General features: G+C 34.9%; 1 protein-coding gene across 32 annotated transcripts in view; it reads left to right on the forward strand.

Annotated features, from left to right (window-relative positions):
• The window catches only part of TRDN (triadin), a 259,912-nt gene that overhangs the window by 45,136 nt on the left and 196,487 nt on the right, over positions 1–18,289 (forward strand). For all 32 annotated transcript variants that reach the window (XM_058172483.1, XM_058172492.1, XM_058172547.1 and 29 more), the window contains exons 6-7: positions 3,026–3,085; positions 3,585–3,647. In XM_058172483.1, the coding sequence (XP_058028466.1) occupies positions 3,026–3,085; positions 3,585–3,647 (123 nt within the window). The remainder of the gene's footprint in view (positions 1–3,025; positions 3,086–3,584; positions 3,648–18,289) is intronic.

Here is an 18,289-nt window from a genome sequence, read left to right on the forward strand (position 1 = left end):
TTTTCAGTTCCATATATTTTAACAGATTATATGTTTGTATTGCACTGGATTGCATTGCATTTACTATATTAGGTAACCTTGGGCCAATCACTCTCTTTCAGTCCAATTCACCTCACAAGGTGGTTGTTGTGGGGAAAATAGGAAGAAGGTGTATTGGATATGTACACTGCCTTGAGTTATTTGTAAAAATATAAAGATGGGATATAAATAAATAAAAATATTACTATATGAACACATTATATGCAGTGTAGCCATTTGCAAAGATAACAGATTGTTCCAATAGAACATAACTAAAATTGCTGAAGGAGTTGTAGCAGTGCTGTAACATCAGTTGATTGAAGACTTTGTGTGATATATTTTATTAGAAATCTTTCCTTTGCATTCATTTCTAGCACACTAGGATTTTTAAAAAAAAATTTTAAACCTTGAAAATATTTTTCTGAGCTATCTGTGGACATAGTTTTTCACTTCTGTGCTTTCCACATCTGGCATTACATGGGCTATATTAATCAGCCAAAAATATTGAGAATCATATCTTGACAAATGGTATCTCAACAAGCTTTTAGTTTACAGGATATAAAACAATTATTTAACTACAGTATAAGTGTTTTGTATCCTCATGTCATCAGTGAGGAAACTTTTATAAAATTGGCAATTTAAGAAGCTGTGGATTTCCCTCTTTTTTTGCTCTATTTCCTTGTAGCTAATGAAAAAGGAGCAATGGAATACATTTTAAATACATACTCTCTCACAATAATTTAATAAACTGTGGTGCCATCTCATGAAGAATTGGGGTGGTTGCCTTGGTGACAGAGATTATCCTTGCTGCTGCAGGATTCTGGCAGTTTTCTAAAAATGAATTCATAATATTTTGGATTTATTAAAAATATGCTTTTCTGATGGAGATAAATTGCATCCTTTCAGCTGGCCATGTAATGCTTCTATAAAAATACAACTGCTTTAGCAAGTCAGCAAAAAGATATTATGTGATTAGTTGGAAATTAAAGCACATGCTATTTCAAAAAGTGAAAGGAAGCTTCGGAGAATGTGATTCATTCCACATTAAATTTTTAGCATTCCTTTAGGTTGCTGACTGCCCACACTAACCTCCAAATAATTTCTGTAGGATCCAGTCTCCTTGTCAGCAGTGCTACATTTTGACAGCCTTGCATTTTGGAGGTAGAAATCCACACACAAAAAATGGTATATTAAACCTAAAATAGATTGAGCAGGGTTTTTGTAAAACAACACAAAACTCTAGCCAGAAAGTGGATGCCATTCAACTCACTCTATATCAGTTATCCATTTTCTGTTTCTGGCCACTAAAAGTGGCAACCATGCTTGCCACAGGTGACTGGCTTATATAATATATATAATATATATCTATATAACAACAGAGTTGGAAGGGACCTTGAAGGCCTTCTAGTCCAACCACCTGCCCAGGCAGGAAACCCTACACCATCTCAGCCAGATGGTTATCCAACATTTTCTTAAAAATTTCCAGTGTTGGAGCATTCACAACTTCTGCAGGCAAGTCGTTCCACTTATTAATTGTTCTAACTGTCAGGAAATTTCTCCTTAGTTCTAAGTTGCTTCTTTCTTTGATCAGTTTCCACCCATTGCTTCTTGTTCTACCCTCAGATGCTTTGGAGAACAGCCCGACTCCCTCTTCTTTGTGGCAACCCCTGAGATATTGGAACACTGCTACCTCTGCCCTTCTTATAAAACTGTATCAGCATGACTAGGAATTGACCATTATGGATTAATGATTAGGTTAACTGGCCTAGACTTCAAACCTCCACCCACCCCCCAATTCACCTATTCAAGTGACCCATTAGTTATTTCAGTTTCTCAGATTTCAAATTTTAAAAAGAGCAAATTTCACACATAGAACCCAGAAGGAAACTGCTTCTTCTTTCACGGTGAATAACCAATAGTCCTAGAACTAAGGAGAAATTTCCTGACAGTTAGAACAATTAACCAGTGGAACAACATGCCACCAGAACTTGTAAATGCTCCAACACTTGAAGTTTTTAAGCAGAGATTGGATAACCATTTGTCTGAAATGGTATAGGGTTTCCTGCCTGAGCAGGTTTGGACTAGAAGACCTCCAGAATCCCTTCCAACTCTGCTATTCTATTCTATTCTATTCTATTCTATTCTATTCTATTCTATTCTATTCTATTCTTGGCTGCTGACTGAAAACTCAGTAACACTAATTTTGAGCAGTGCTTTTTTCAAAGGGTAAACTTATTTATTTATGAATCTATTTATTTATATCCTGTTTTTATTATTTTTATAAATAACACAAGGCAGTGAACATACATAATATGTGTTTAGTGGGAATAGTTAGTCAAGAACCTCTGAAATCTTAACATCTTGTTGGTACTCACAGAGGCAAACCATTCCAGCTCTTAAGAAAAATTCAGTGGGCTCACTTTTTAAAGCAAACTTGCTCATTTCATACTGTCTGAACCACCAGAGAAACCACAACATATTGTACTTATTATTTTCCAGATTTTATGACCAACAATCTGTCGGGAAATGTATAGGAAAGATAGTGTATTATGGAAATCTAATATCTATAATTAGAATTACATATGAAAATCTCTATATGTGCAAGTTTCTCCCATCAAGAGTTATCACAAAGGATAGGTCTAAAACCAAACTTGGAATCTGATTGAACTGGAATGGTAAAATCCGTTCTGTTGCAATCTGATTAGACGCAGAGCACCTTACCCAAGGAAATTTTTCTTCACATCTTAGGTATATTTTCAGGCAAAGCCACTGAAAGAAACAGCAAAATGTATCACTATCACTAGCAAAATGGCTAGGGGCAGTTCCATTACGTTTCTCTGAAAGCCAATTCTGAACTGAATGTTGAGGTTTTACCTTAAGTGATTTTTTTTGATGGAATATATTTTGAAAGCAGAAATCCTACCAAGAGCAAAGTATAAAGAGTATCTCTATACTTCAAACATAATATTTTAGTCATTATGCCTCTGTAATGTTTTCTCTGTTCCAGAAATCCAGATAGACAAGGCTGAAAAAATAGAGAAAGTAGAAAAGAAGCCAACACCAAAAGGTAATATTATATCTACTTGAGTATGTATATATTCTGTGCATTGGCAGATCTGGTTTAGCACTCTCTTGCACAAACACATGCAAAGGGTTATAGTTGATGCCCTTGAGCTCATTGTTGATGTCAGCAAGCATAAAATGCAAGCCTTGAAACCAATTCTATCAGAACATTCATTTTGTGTTGCCAAAGTTATCAAGCAGAATCAAATGCCTGTTCAACATAGTCTCCTCTCATTTTTATTGGAAAATAATCCACAACAGTATACAGGGAAAAAAACCCCTATTCATTTCTATCCACCCACCCCCCAAACTGTGGAAAGTTAAAATGGGACATATCAAGGATGATGTTTTATCCATGGTGAGTATATTATTGATCAGAGCTTCCTATATTTCAGTTGTGCATTTGTCAACTTTGATGTATTTGCACTGGACTTCCTTCACGGTGTACAAAACATAACAGTTTCCTTTTCCTCTAATTAGCTGGTTTTCTTCTTTGCTTGTAGAAATTCAGAGAGACAAGGGAAAGGAAAGAGAAGAGAAAATAGAAAAGAAACTACCGCTCAAAGGTAATTAGTTTCATTTATTTTATCATCCAAACGTTTTATATACAAGAAGAACATACAAAACTGCTCCAAACCTTGGGAAACATAGACAGTTACATAAAGCTGCACAAAGCAAACTTTTCGCACAATAGATTTTCCCATGACTATATCACACATATCATATCGCAAGATCTAAAATGGACAGCTAACATCAAAAACATCATTAAAAAAGGACAGCAAAGAATGTTCTTTCTGCGCCAACTCAGTAAGCTCAAACTGCCCAAGGAGCTGCTGATTCAGTTCTACAGAGGAATTATTGAAAAAATAATTGCTACCAACCTGCCTTCCATTGAGGACCTGTATACTGCACGAATCAAGAAGAGGGCCGTGAAAATATTTACAGACCCCTCGCATCCTGGACATAAACTGTTTCAACTTCTACCCTCAAAACGACGCTATAGAGCACTGCAGACCAGAACAACTAGACACAAGAACAGTTTTTTCCCGAAGGCCATCACTCTGCTAAACAAATAATTCCATCAACACTGTCAAACTATTTACTGAATCTGCACTACTATTAATCTTCTCATAGTTCCCATCATCAATCTCTTTCCATTTATGACTGTATGACTATAACTTGTTGCTGGCAATCCTTATGATTTATATTGATATATTGACCATCAATTGTGTTGTAAATGTTGTACCTTGATGAAAGTATCTTTTCTTTTATGTACACTGAGAGCATATGCACCAAGACAAATTCCTTGTGTGTCCAATCACACTTGGCTAATAAAATTCTATTCTATTCTATTCTATTCTATTCTACATCATAGATCTGCTCTGGAAGAGTAATGTGTTTGGTGGTTGTTTCATCAGCTCACTCATAAATACCCCTGGATATAACCCATGATTAAAATAATAATCAGACAACTAAAAGCAGATGAAAGCTTTAAGGATACCTTGAAGGAAATGCCTATATCTTTCTTAGTCAGATATGGTGAAGAACTTATAACAAGGAGATCAATCTAAAACATATGAAGAACGGTTGCAGGAATTGGGTATGTCAAGTTTAATGAAAAGAAGGACAAGGGGTGACATGATAGCAACATTCCAATATCTAAGGGGCTGATACAAAGAAGAGAGGGTCAACCCATTTTCCAAAGCACCTGAAGACAGGACAAGAAACAATGGATAGAAACTAATGAAGAAGAGGAGCAATCTAGAACTGGGGAGAAATTTCCTGAAAGTTAGAACAATTAATCAATGAAATGACTTGTGTCCAGAAGTTGTGGGTACTCCAACACTGGAGTCTTTAAAGAAGAGTTTGGAATTTGTCTGATGTGGTATAGGGTTTGAGCAGAGAGTTGGACTAGAAGATCTCCAAAGTTCCTTCCAACTCTATTATTCTGTTATTAGTTTAGCAGTTTCTTCCCATAGAGGTTAATCAAATAACAAAATACTGAAGAATTAAAGAGTGAAAGATCTCATTGATTGAAAAATTAATATCTTGGCTAAGTCTTTATGAACACTTCAAATAAAGATGTCTTTGTTAACATTTGCTGGGTTTTTTAAAGCTACATTAATAAAGCATTCTGAATATATTACCTTTGTCTATACAAAGACAGACCTTTTAGAATAGGCCTATTTAATATGAGTGTTTAAAATCTTTATAAGATTTGTTCTTTCTTTATATGTTTCATTTTCTTTTTCTTTCTTTTTTTATTATGTTACACTCTGAACATTGGAGCTATTGCATTGATCAGAAATGGCACTAAACCATGGTAGGACCTTCTGAGCCCTGGTTTAATAGCACAAAAGAAAAATGGAAGAAATGAAAGCTGGCAGTATCATTTCAGTCTGCAAATGCTGAATTTTTTAGTATTTTCACCTGGATTGCCATCGGCTGACCCATTTCTGCCAGGGCCACCTGCTGCTATCTGCCATTTGCTAAACTGAGCCCAGATTAACTTTTGACATTTGATTGCAGCTGCTCCCAAAGCTGCAGTGGCTGCACTTAAGAGCTTCGAGATTCTATTTAATGTGTAGTGGGCAGAAATAATTTCTTGCATGTCCAATTCATTCCAAGCTTGCAGGAAGACAACAAATTGTTTGCCATAGGCTCGCTCAAACTATGTAAATTAGTGCTTAATTATGGCTATTAACAATATGGCCCTTCCTGGATTATCTCAGTCTTGAAGAGAATAATGCGGAGTAAACCAAATTAGGAAAAAAAGAAATATGTTTTAATTTGTGCCAAGGTGTTAATTTTTAATATGAATGTGTATGTGTATACACAAAGAGAGAGAAATTATTAAAAACGTTGCATTGCAAATATGCCAGTTAAAACAATATGTTTTGCTTAAAGTTTTTTAAAAATAAAACCTACATCAGTTTGAAGAATTGATAAACATAAGAAAAGAAAGAAAAAGAAAACACAAAACTTTGTAAGTATGATTTTAAAAACCCAAATAGATCTATCCCAAAATCTCTGTCTTCAAATAGCGATAGAAGGTAATATATTAGGAATATTTTGTTAATATAATTAAAAATAGAGAGCAAATATCAACAAAGCAATCTTTAACTGAGGTGTTTTAAGCCTTAATATAATAACATATATATTTGCCTAAATGCTGGATTAGTAAAGTGGTGATATTGCTTCTGCAGACAGTACCAAATTACCTTGCACCCTTTCCTTATTTACAGTTTGCTGTTGTTTTTATAGGTTTCTCTATATTCTTGCTAATGTCCCAGCACTAATACTGCAGAAGATTGTACAAGGCCATGCCTCAGGGTGACATTTTTCTCCACAAAGGTGACTTCCTTTGTAAAATTGCAGGTGTGATAAAATTCATCTCATTGCGCTGAGGAGGCCGTACAGCCATAGACAAGGCACTTTACATTCTTCTAAAACCTCATCAAGTAGATAAGTTCTCAAAGCAATGCTCTTCACTTCAGGAACCTTAGTAGGTCAAGATGTTTCAAACAGGTGCGCCACACAGACCACTGAAGTGAAGCATTTCTTTGGAGCTTTGCATAGCACCATCCTTTAAAAAGTCAACCTACTTTCAGCAGACACTCTTCTCTTTAAATGTGCATTGGTAGCAATGTGACAGAGGCCATACAGAAGAATTTGGGGGAAGGGAAATAGTGTGTGTCTAGATGTTTACAGAACTAAAGTAATCATGGCAAAATGATATTTATATATATGGAGATCGTAGTGGATTGGCCTTGGGTTAATAAACATCGGCTTGTGAGATATGGTATATTTAGCGGGCCCTTTTTTTAGTTTGATCTGTTTTCATTAAACTAGAGATGATTATCTCTCCCAGAAGAAGGAGAAAGTGATTACTCACTTGCATAATTCTAATGTATACAAATGATTTTAATTTAAAACTGCTTGTATAAATTAGAATGCCATAAAACAAAGCCAAGCAATATAGGTATTCCTAGAATATTGTACACAGCCTCAGGCTCATGGCAACTGCATTTAGAGGCAGTTAAAGGCTGAGCAGGAAATAAATGGATTAATAACATTTTGGTATTTGTCTAGGGGAAGTCAGGCAAGGGGCTTCTGCTCTCAATTTAATGCTTCTACCCAAAGTATTGCATATGACAGTAGCTTCAATAGCATTTGGAATTGTTTTCTGAGATTAATTTTCAGAATGCCTAAAAGTGTGCCTGCTTGTTTCTTAAGAATGAAAACCAGAAGCTATTTATGGTTCTAGGACCTTTTCCAACTAGTCTTTAATTACTGGCTAAAACGTAAAGAGATGCCAAATTTCCTTCCTAAGATATGCTTACAGGAGCAACTAATCTTCTGTAAAGGTGACACCTGGCATTAGCACGTGATGCTATTGATACTGAAAATGGGGTTCTCTAACATTTACTTTGTGCATCAACATAGTGCAAATGTCAACCTTAAAATTAAGACTTGGATCCAGGATATTTTTATACAAAAGTATATTGCCCAGCTTAGGATAAGAAAACTGCACCATCGCTTATGGTTCTCAGTAGGATTTTGAGGCTTTGGTCACAGTCTTTTGTCCATGAATGAAGGGTTATGGCACAGGTACAGAAGGGTAAAACTTATGTCATGACAGTATGGTATTGTTTTGGTCATCAGCCCACCCCACACCCTTGCCCTTCTCTGTATACATTATTGCCAAGGTTAAAACGCCTCACGTTCAAATGGATTGGTTCTGAGGGAAGTCGGTAATCTGAGGAGGGGACTGATGCTGGCAAGGCTGAATATCTGTGGTGCCAAAGACAATTTTAGAAGAGAAGCTGGCAGGGGTTCATGTGAGTTTTGGTTCTGGTCTTGAGGATCAGGCAACATAGAAGATCTCTGTCACTTACAGCCCCTTCCTTCAAAGTATCAGGAACAATTACCGGGAAGCTGCAGACTTCAGTTAGAAGAGACTCACAAAAGATCAGTTCTTTTATGCTTTTTAATACAGATGGCAGAAGAAGATCCACATTCTGCTTAAAGCAGAAAAGGATTGTTAAAATTGTTACACCTTATATTGTGAAAATTAAAGTGAAACAGCTTACAGCTGAAACACTAAGTAGAGATTCAGCCCACAATTTTACAATCTTGGATCTAAGTAAACCATTGGTTATAGATTTTATGCTAGCCTATATAAATGTTATGTACAATTTTGTTTTACCTTTTATATAAATAGTTTTGCACACTTCACTTGAACAATCTCAGGAAATGTGTAAGCTTACATGGGAACGTCTGTGGTCAGTGTGAATGGTGTCTTAGAGTTTTAACAGAATTTAGAACATGTGATAATCTTTGATTCTTTATTATTTTACTCTGATTGGTGTGGCTTATGTTCAGATAAATAAAACTTGACTTGGACTTTAAAATTGCAAATCAAGGTTGATGTTAAAAGATGAAAGTAAGTGAAAATGAAAATGTTAAGATTGGTCTACTTTAAACTAATCTCACAATACTAGAAATTTTTTTTATTTTGTCACAACAGTATATACAATCATCAACATAAACAATAATCCACCATGAGAGAAAAAGTATATATAAGTAAAAGTGTAAGTAAAAGTATGCATATAATACTATAATGAAGAGAACAATAGGACAGGAACAGTAGGCACTTTTGTGCTCTTATGCACACCCCTTATAGTCCTCTTAGGAATGGGGTGAGGTCAATAGTAGACAGTTTTTGGTTGAAGATTTTGGGGTTTTGAGTAGAGACTATAGAGTCAGGTAGTGAGTTCCAAGCATTAACAACTCTGTTACAAAAGTCATATTTTCTGCAATCAAGTTTGAAGCGGTTGACATTAAGTTTAAATCTATTGTTTGCTCTTGTATTGTTGCGATTGAAGCTGAAGTAGTCTTTTACAGGAAGGATATTACAATAGATGATTCTGTGTGTTAAACACAGATCATGTCAGAGTCGGCATTTAGTTTAGTTTCTAAACTAAATTTAGTTTAGTTTCTAAACTAGAATTCTAGGTTAAACTTGAAAGCTTTCATTTCATGGACTTCCTGTTTGGCACCGTAGGTGATGGTGGTGATCTTTACGATCATCAACCTCTGGATTATGTGGAATCACTAGGACAGCTTAAATCTGCCGTCCAGCGGTTCAAAAAACCCCCTCTTTGGGAGAAGAAGAGGAGGTGAGCTGCAGGGTAGAGGTAGAACTTCCCTAAAGCCCCTGAGAAAAAAGGGGTTTGAAGGGTTAAGTTCCCTCCAGCAACCCGAAGTGCTCCAGATCCGAGGATTTTTCTGCTTTGGTGGAACCAATCACCACGACCAAACGCCAAGATTTATTTTGGACAATAAAGGATTATACCGGACAGAACGAAAGTGGGAGAACTTTATGCAAGTAGCCAAGCCAATTCCCCGTTACTTTGTAACAATAGCAAAGAAATAGCAAGAAAATGGAGGCAAATTGTTAACAAGCTAATGAGTGGAAAGCGAAAGTGATACTTTTATTGCTTGCTGTCTGCTGCTGGTAAATTGCATGTTATTTGCTACTTTGCATGTTCTTTGCTGCCTGCTGATAGAATCGAGGGGAGATTTTTAAATATTGCTTTAAAAGACTGTGCTTCTCAGAAGATTTAAAGTGAATATTAAGTTGGAAATAAATAAATAAATAAATAATTTTATAGAAGATGGCAGCCAAACAATTAAAGTCTACTGTAACAAACGGCTCTGGAATTTCATCAGCTGTTGCCTCTCCAGCTCATACAGCAGAGACTAGAACATTGAATTTAGAGGCGTTACAAGAGAACTTAAAAGACTTTATACAAGAAAAATTTAAAGTAATAACTGATGAGATGTCTGAAATGAAAGAGCAGATATTAGAAATTCAAGTGGGAAATAAAGAAGTTAAAGAAGGATTTGTAATTGCAGTACAAAGTTTGGCAACAAATGTGATTTTATTAGAAGAGGAAGTTGAAGAAATCAAGCAACTTAACTCAAAATTAGAAAATAAAATGGATGAATTTCAAAGTAAAATGAAAAAAACAGATGATGAAATAGTTTTGATACAATATAGAAATACGGAATTTGCTTTAAGAATCCGTGGCTTGAAAGAGAATAAAGAAGAGAATTTAAGGGAAATTTTTTCTGAAGTATTTGCTGAGATATTAGCAGTCCATCCAGCAGATGTGGCTTATCAAATTGATAAAATATATCGTGTGAATTCTTGGATAGCAAGGCAAAAAAAGTTGCCAAGGGATGTTGTTATTTATTTTACAAATAGAACAGTGAGAAATCAGATTCTGCAAGCCTCATATAAGGGGGAGAAGATACAGGTTGCTGGTCAAGATATTTTAATATTAAAGGAAATTCCACCAAAAATGTTAAGGGCTAGGAAGGAATTTGCCTTCCTGGTGAATGAACTTAAAAAATGTCAGATTGAATATAGATGGGATATTCCAACTGGTATAATAGTATATTATGCAGGGAAAGTACATCGTCTCAATACAGTTGGAAAAGCAAGAGAATTTTATGTTGAGGCATTAAAAGTTGGAAGTCTTCCCCCATTGGAAGCTAGAAGAAGGGAGGCTGAAGTGAAGGAAAGAGAAGTGAAGCAGGTACAAGAACAGATTGTGATGGAAGAAGATTTATTACAAGTGTTGGAAATACCTACGACGGGTTCAGATTCAAAGGAACAAAGGCTGACAAGAGCTGCTGCTAAACGCAAGGAACAAGAGATGAAGGCACAACAACAACTGGCAACTACTACAATGGAAACAGTGGGAGGAGCAAGGCCTAAAGCAAAATGTGATCTGCGGCTGGTGTTCCAAAAGTTTCCTTTGGCCGATAATGGCAATTAAACTATTATCTTGGAATGTTAATGGTTTGAATTCACCACAGAAGAGAAGGAAAGTATTTCATTATTTGAAACAATTTAAAAATGACATTACCTGTTTACAAGAAACACATATTAGATCTTTAGACCAGAAATATTTGATAAACTCAAAACTGGGAGTACATTTTGTTGCCTCCTCTTTGGAAAAAAAAACGGTTTAGTTATATATATAAAGAAGGATATATCAGCAAAATTAATTGAGGTGGATAAGCAAGGAAGATACATTGCTATTGAACTTTTGTTGGAGGGAAAGAAGACATTATTAATAGGAGTTTATGCTCCGAATCAACAACAAGAAAATTTTTTCAAGTGTTTACATAAAAGAATAGTATTTTGGGATTATAAATCATATATATTAATGGGTGATTGGAATGGTGTGTTGGATACTCAAAAAGACAAAAAAAGTTTAAGGAAGATGTCAAGCCAGGTGAAATTACCAAAGGCTTTTTTTGAAATGATGGAGGACTTGGAATTAAGAGATATTTGGAGAGAACATAATACAGAAGAGAGGGATTTTACCTTCTTTTCTGACAGGCATCAATCATTTTCAAGGATTGATTTTATTTTGATTTCTAATGATTTGTATTCTAGAGTGAAGAAGACTAAGATTTGTTCAAGAACTCTATCTGATCATAGTCCGGTTTGGATTGAATTTGATCGGGAAAAGGAGGCTAGGAGATCATGGAGGTTGAATGAGAATTTGTTTAAATATGAACAAAATGTAAATGAATGTAAAAAGCAAATGAAAGAATTTTTTATTATGAATATGAAAAAAGAGACATCTATAGAGATGATTTGGGAAGCTAGCAAGGCTTATATGAGAGGAAATCTTATACAAATGAATATTAAATACAAAAATAAATTGCAGAAAAAGAAAAAGGAATTGGAAGAGGAAATTAAAAAGAAAGAACAGTTATTGATAAATAGCTCAGGAAATAGTAAAATAAAAGAATCAATAAATATATTAAGAGGTCAGTTTAACATGTTGATGGCAGATCAAGTAGCAATTAATTTATAATATGTAAAACATAATACGTTTAATAATGCCAATAAGCCAGGAAGATGGCTTGCCTATTTAATAAGGAAAAAACAGAAATCACGAACGATTGATAAAATAGAATATAGGGGTAAGGAAGTTTATCAAAAGAACTTGATTAAAAAAGTTATAGTAAGTTATATACTAGGGATATGATTGATGATACAGAGATAGAAAGATATTTACAACAACAAAATATTTGTGAGCTTACAGAAAATCAAAGAGAAGAACTGAATCAATTAATTACTTCAGAGGAAATTTTGTTAGCAATTAAGCAACTTAAAATCGGTAAAGCACCAGGTACAGATGGTTTAACAGCTGTTTATTATAAAAATTTACAAAATGAGATGGTTGAACCACTTAAAGAGTTATTTAATAAAATTCAAATGGGAGGGGATGTTCCCCCTTCATGGAGGACAGCCTTTATTTCGTTAATACCGAAGGAAGATTGAGATGGTATTAAAGCAGAGAATTATAGGCCTATATCACTTTTAAATACTGATTAAAAGATATTTGCCAAGATACTTGCTAATAGATTAATGCCAGTGATGAATCAAATAATTCATAATGATCAGTCAGGATTTATTAAGGGTAGGCAGATGAGATATAATGTGAGGTAAATTGTAAATTTACTTGAATATTTGGAACGAAACAACCAAGTCTCAGCGGCATTCTTTTTTTTGGATGCTGAAAAAGCTTTTGATAGATTGGATTGGCAGTTTTTGTTTAAAGTAATAGAAAAAATGCAATTTGGGGATTATTTTATCCATGCAATTAAAGCAATATATCAGAAGCAAACAGCACAAATAATAGTAAATGGTGGGTTAACAGAAACTTTTAAAATTGGGAAAGGGACGAGACAGGGATGTCCCCTGTCCCCATTACTTTTTATTTTAACTTTAGAATTTCTTCTGAATTTATTTATTTATTTAATTATTTAATTAAACTTTTATACCGCCCTTCTCCCGAAGGACTCAGGGCGGTGTACAGCCTTCATTTAAAACAATTAATATACATATTAAAATAACAATTAAAAAGCTTATTCAATCAAAGGCCGAAATTAAAACCGTCCAATTGACCATATAAAATACCCAGTAAAATTACAATTAAAAATTTAAAAAAATTTAAAATTTAGAATTTAAAAATCAGGCCAGTCCCGCTTGGATAAATAAATAAGTTTTCAGTTCCCAGCGAAAGGTCCGAAGGTCAGGCAATTGGCGTAAATAAAATACGTGGTTCCGATCGAATAAAGGGAATTAGAGTTAAACATCAAGATTATAGATTAAGAGCTTTTGCAAATGACTTGGTTGTTACTGTATCCCAACCAATATACTCAGCTACTGGTTTAAAAGATATAATTGGTCAGTATGGTAAAGTATCTGGATTTAAGGTGAATCAGCAAAAGACAAAGATGATAACTAAAAATATGAATATACAACAAAAAGAAGAGTTAGAAAGAACTACAGGTTTTGAAATCGTTAAAAAGGTTAAATATTTAGGAATATATATTACAGCTTCAAATGTCAAATTATACAAAAATAATTATGAGGTATTGTGGCAGAAGGTATGGAAAGAAATGGAGAATTGGAAGAAGTTACAACTATCCTTGCTGGGAAGAATAGCGGCTATAAAAATGAATGTTTTGCCCAGGTTTCTATTTTTGTTTCAAATGATACCGGTACTTAAGAATGATATCAAATTACAGGAATAGCAAAAGGGGATTAATAACTTTGTATGGATGGGCAAAAAACCAAGAATAAAATTAAAAATAATGCAGGATACAAGGGAAAGGGGGGGTCTTAAAATGCCTAATTTAAAATTGTATTATGAAGCAATTGTCTTATCATTAATTACTGATTGGATTAATTTAACTGAGGAAAGATTTTTGAATATAGAAGGTTATGGTTTGTTATATGGGTGGCATGCCTATTTATTATATGATAAGAAAGTAGATAAAATATTTAAAAATAATATAATTAGAAATGCATTATTGAGGGTCTGGAGGAAATATCAATATAAATTAGATGGAAAGATTCCAATATGGGCAATCCTGAGACACATGATAGAAAATATAAATATATATCAAAAGATGGAGGTAGTTACCTATAAAGAACTTCTTTGTATGGAAAAGGGGGAATTACAATTAAAATCCAGAGAAAAGATGGGGGAAGAAGGGAAAAATTATACATGGTTCCAATATGGACAATTACAAGCTAGATGGAAATTAGATCAAAAAATAGGTGTTAAGCAAACTGAGGATAATTTGTTAAAACAAATGAGAGATCAAGGCCAGCATATTAAGAGGTTGTATAATGTATTAGTAGAAATAGACTCAGAGACTGAATTGGTTAAGGATTGTATGATTAAGTGGGCACAAAATTTTCAGCAACCAATAATGTTGGAAACTTGGGAAAGAATTTGGGTGAGGAATGTTAAATTTACACAAGCGCAAAATATGAGAGAAAATTTTTATAAGATGTTTTATAGTTGGCATTTAGACCCCAAAGTTGTCATGAATGTATCCTAATGTACAGGCTAAATGTTGGAGACGCGATTGTGAAGATGCCACTTATTACCATATATGGTGGACTTGTAAAAAAGTTAAAGCATTTTGGATTAAAGCAGTGCTTCTCAATTATTTTCTGTCATGCCCCCCTAGGAAGAAGAAAACATTTTTTGTGCCCCCCACGCAACTGTAAATAGTATCATTATTAAAAAAAATAATGCGCACATCTGTCGGGCAACAAAGTAAGTGTGGACGGACGTCCCACACTAAAGATGGCTCCGACAGGCTCGTGTCACAAGGGTTTTGGACAGCCAATCAGATGCTCCCGTTGTTCTCTGATTGGATACAGAGACATAAACACGGGGCTTAGCTTGTTATGACAGTGTTTGCCGAGGTCAAACGCGCCCCCCTTTATGGGACCTCACGCCCCCCTTGGGGGGCGCGCCCCACTATTTGAGAAACACTGGATTAAAGTATGGTGGATCATGCAGAATATTTTGAAAAAGAAGATTAAGTTTACTCCGCAGTTCTTTCTACTAGGAATAATTATGGATTGTACAGCTATAGAGACTAAATTGATTTTGAACTTAATAACAGCCGCAAGACTTTTGATTGCTCAATATTGGAAGAAAGAAGAATTACCTACAATTGAAGAATGGACAAAGTATCAAATCTGGCAGAAATGGCAAAAATTTCTGCTTACTTGAAAGACTATACACAAGAAAAATGTATTTTAGAATGGAAAATGTGGATTGATTATATTCAAAATAAGTATCAGATAAAAAAATATTGAATAGCATATGAGTAAATTTAGGAAATATTTTGTATTAGATATATTTCTGAAGGAGAGGGGAATTGAGAGTGTGATTATGTGTGGAGTGACTAGAGATTATAATTTAGGAATTATTTTGGATTATGATTGTTAGTTTTGATACCCTGCATTTTGTTCTGGGAAGTCGGGGTGGGGGGTAAGGGGGAGGGGAATTGGGGGGTTGAGGGTAGAGATGGAGTGATGGTTAATGTACAGGGATTATTGAAGATGTATAAATATAATTAATGTAGGGTCGGGTCTGCCCAGTTACCATTTTAGAACGGTGGGGAGGGAGAAAAGAGGAGAGAGTAGGAGGTAGGAAAGAGGAGAAGAGGAAGGAAGAGGGGTAGAAGAGGGAGAAGGAAGGTGTAGGGTGGAGGGAGGAGAGGATGTAGATAAGAGAAGGAGAGGAAGGTCTGGAAAGTAAAAGAAGGTAGAAGAGGGAAGAGTGTTAAAAAGGGGTGGTGGTGACTGGGCAAGCCGACTAATTGTATATAACTGTACATTGGATGAGCTGTACATTGGATGAGCTGTTTGTAAAAATAAAACTTTTTTATGAAAAAAAAAGAAAGCTTTCATTTCATGTGTATCGTTTTTAGAGCCATTTTCTCTCTCTCTCTCTCTCTCTCTCCACACACACACACTTACACACGCACATAAACTAAACTCCCACAGACACACGCAGAACACACACACATGAATATATATCTCAGTGTTATATGCTGTATGTGCTTCTATTGGCCAAAGGCAAGAAAGTGCTGCCTTGATGTCTCTATGAAGCAGTAACTTAACTTGCTAAGTAAAGTGGAATGTAGATTAGTTTATGTAATGAATAAATATATTTTTCTACCGCTCAGTTTTGGATGGCAATGTGGTAATTAGTTTGAAAGCTCTGCTCTTTGGATCTTGGTATCCTGGTTATTGCACAGTATGCTAATCTCAATCTGTAGAACAGTGACCATTAGTTCCTCATAAGGACATGGAAAGAGGCATAACTTCAGGCTAAATTCTCATCTAGCACAGCAGGTGTTGGCAAAATAAGAAACCTCAAGTTCCAGTGATGATTATACATTTTGACAACTCTTCCTTGGTGACACTGAGTATTCACAGGCCATGAGAATATCAGGGGTTTAGATAAAGCATTTATTTGTTTAGAATACATGTGTGTGTGTGTGTATGTTTCTTTGTGTATCTCTTTGTGTATATGCTCACACACATGCATTTCTAATGCTCTTATTAGATGACTGTTTAAGACTTTGATATGATTTAACTTTAGCATTTTGTATTGGTGGGGAAATTGTAAATAGCTACTATACGTAGAAATCATACTGAGGTCAGTATATTTTATTTCAGGGAATAAGCTGTTATAGCAACAGCCACCTGGTGTCTTATGAATAATAAATTAAACAACAAATTGTGGGGAATGGGTTATTCATCAGATATTTATTTTTATTTATTATAAAATGTATATCATATCCTTCAAGTGCTTAAAAACCCCTACAGCAGCTAAGTGAATTTGTTCTATTTGTTAAGGCACCAGAATAGGAGTAGGAAACTGTGTTGGATATGTTTGATGCCTTTTTTTTATTCATAAAAATAATCAAGTTAGGATACAAATAAATAAAATAATACAATTAAAAAATAAATAGCAGATAGCTTTGCATATTTCCTAGGCTACCAGATATTGGGTGTAAAAACAATGATGATCATTAGATTGTAAAAAAACCTCTCTTTGCTGTTGATAATATTTTAGCAACCAAGATATGCAAGTTGTTGATTTTTGTTAGTGGGCCAAGGAGTGGCCAACAGAGAGTGCCCAGTGAGGCTTTATAGCTGCAGGCACTAGGGTGGCTATCTACTCATCCTTTACTGTACCTATAGCACAGATAAGCTGCTGGAGGAATTGTTGGACTGAGATATGGTTACTAATGTTCTGCTGCCATCAATGAGTCATCCAGAGTTTTACAACCCTGATATGATAGACCAATTCCAATTCCAACAAATTGGTGGCCATAGCCTATCATAAAATTACAAATAGCTGTGCCACTGATATTTTGGCATTCATTGGAGGGAACCTCAGGACTTGTAGGTGGCCTTAGGTCTCTTATGTTGCTGATCTGAAATAGAACAGTTCCAAAGAAAAAAGAGCAATTGTCATCCTCATCAAGTCAAACCACAGAGGCATAACAACTTACAGGTTAATTCACTAGTATACTATCATATACAGAATCTTTGTGATCATAACAGTGCATGGAGTCATCTGCTTAGTAAGTAGATATAGAATTAATTTCTACTGGAAAAAAAACCCCCATCAACCCATTTTCTCCAATTTTGTAGTCACCAGATGAAATTCTCAACATTTCCAGTCAGCATAGGAATTTTAGTAAAAAGGAAAGAAATAGGGAATGCGTTGTTTCTACTTGTATTTGCTTCATCAAATAAGTTTAGCCTTATGTAATAAGGAATATTGTTTGAGGACACAAAAGTGTTTTTTCTTTGTCAAGCTAGAAACCATTTCCTTAATGAGCTGAACAATTTTCTCACTAGTTTCAGAACAAATTTAAGAATCTTAAGCACATAAACAGGAATGACACTGTGGGTGAGCGAGCAGCTGTTTGTGGGTGTTGATTCTGTACGTCCACAGAAAATAGTCCCCTAGATAGCTTGATTTAAAAATGCAATGCATCCTGAAGATGTGTATTTGTTTAAAGAACACCCCATTGTTAATTCATGTCCTTGAAGCTGAACTAACTTCCAAAAATAAAAACTTTACTTGGCAGGCAATATGGTTTTTTGTTAAGAATAGAAAGTTGCATTGGTAAATGGCAATGCATTGAGCTAGCAAATCAGCATACTGATGTTATATAAAAAGTTAGATTATGCAACAGAGAGTAATTATAGCAATAGCAATTATATGCAGTGGTGGGATTCAGCTGGTTTACACCACTTCGAGAGAACCGGTTGTTAACT

This window comes from Ahaetulla prasina, chromosome 1 (genome assembly GCF_028640845.1).
Source record: "Ahaetulla prasina isolate Xishuangbanna chromosome 1, ASM2864084v1, whole genome shotgun sequence".
NCBI lineage: Eukaryota > Metazoa > Chordata > Lepidosauria > Squamata > Colubridae > Ahaetulla > Ahaetulla prasina.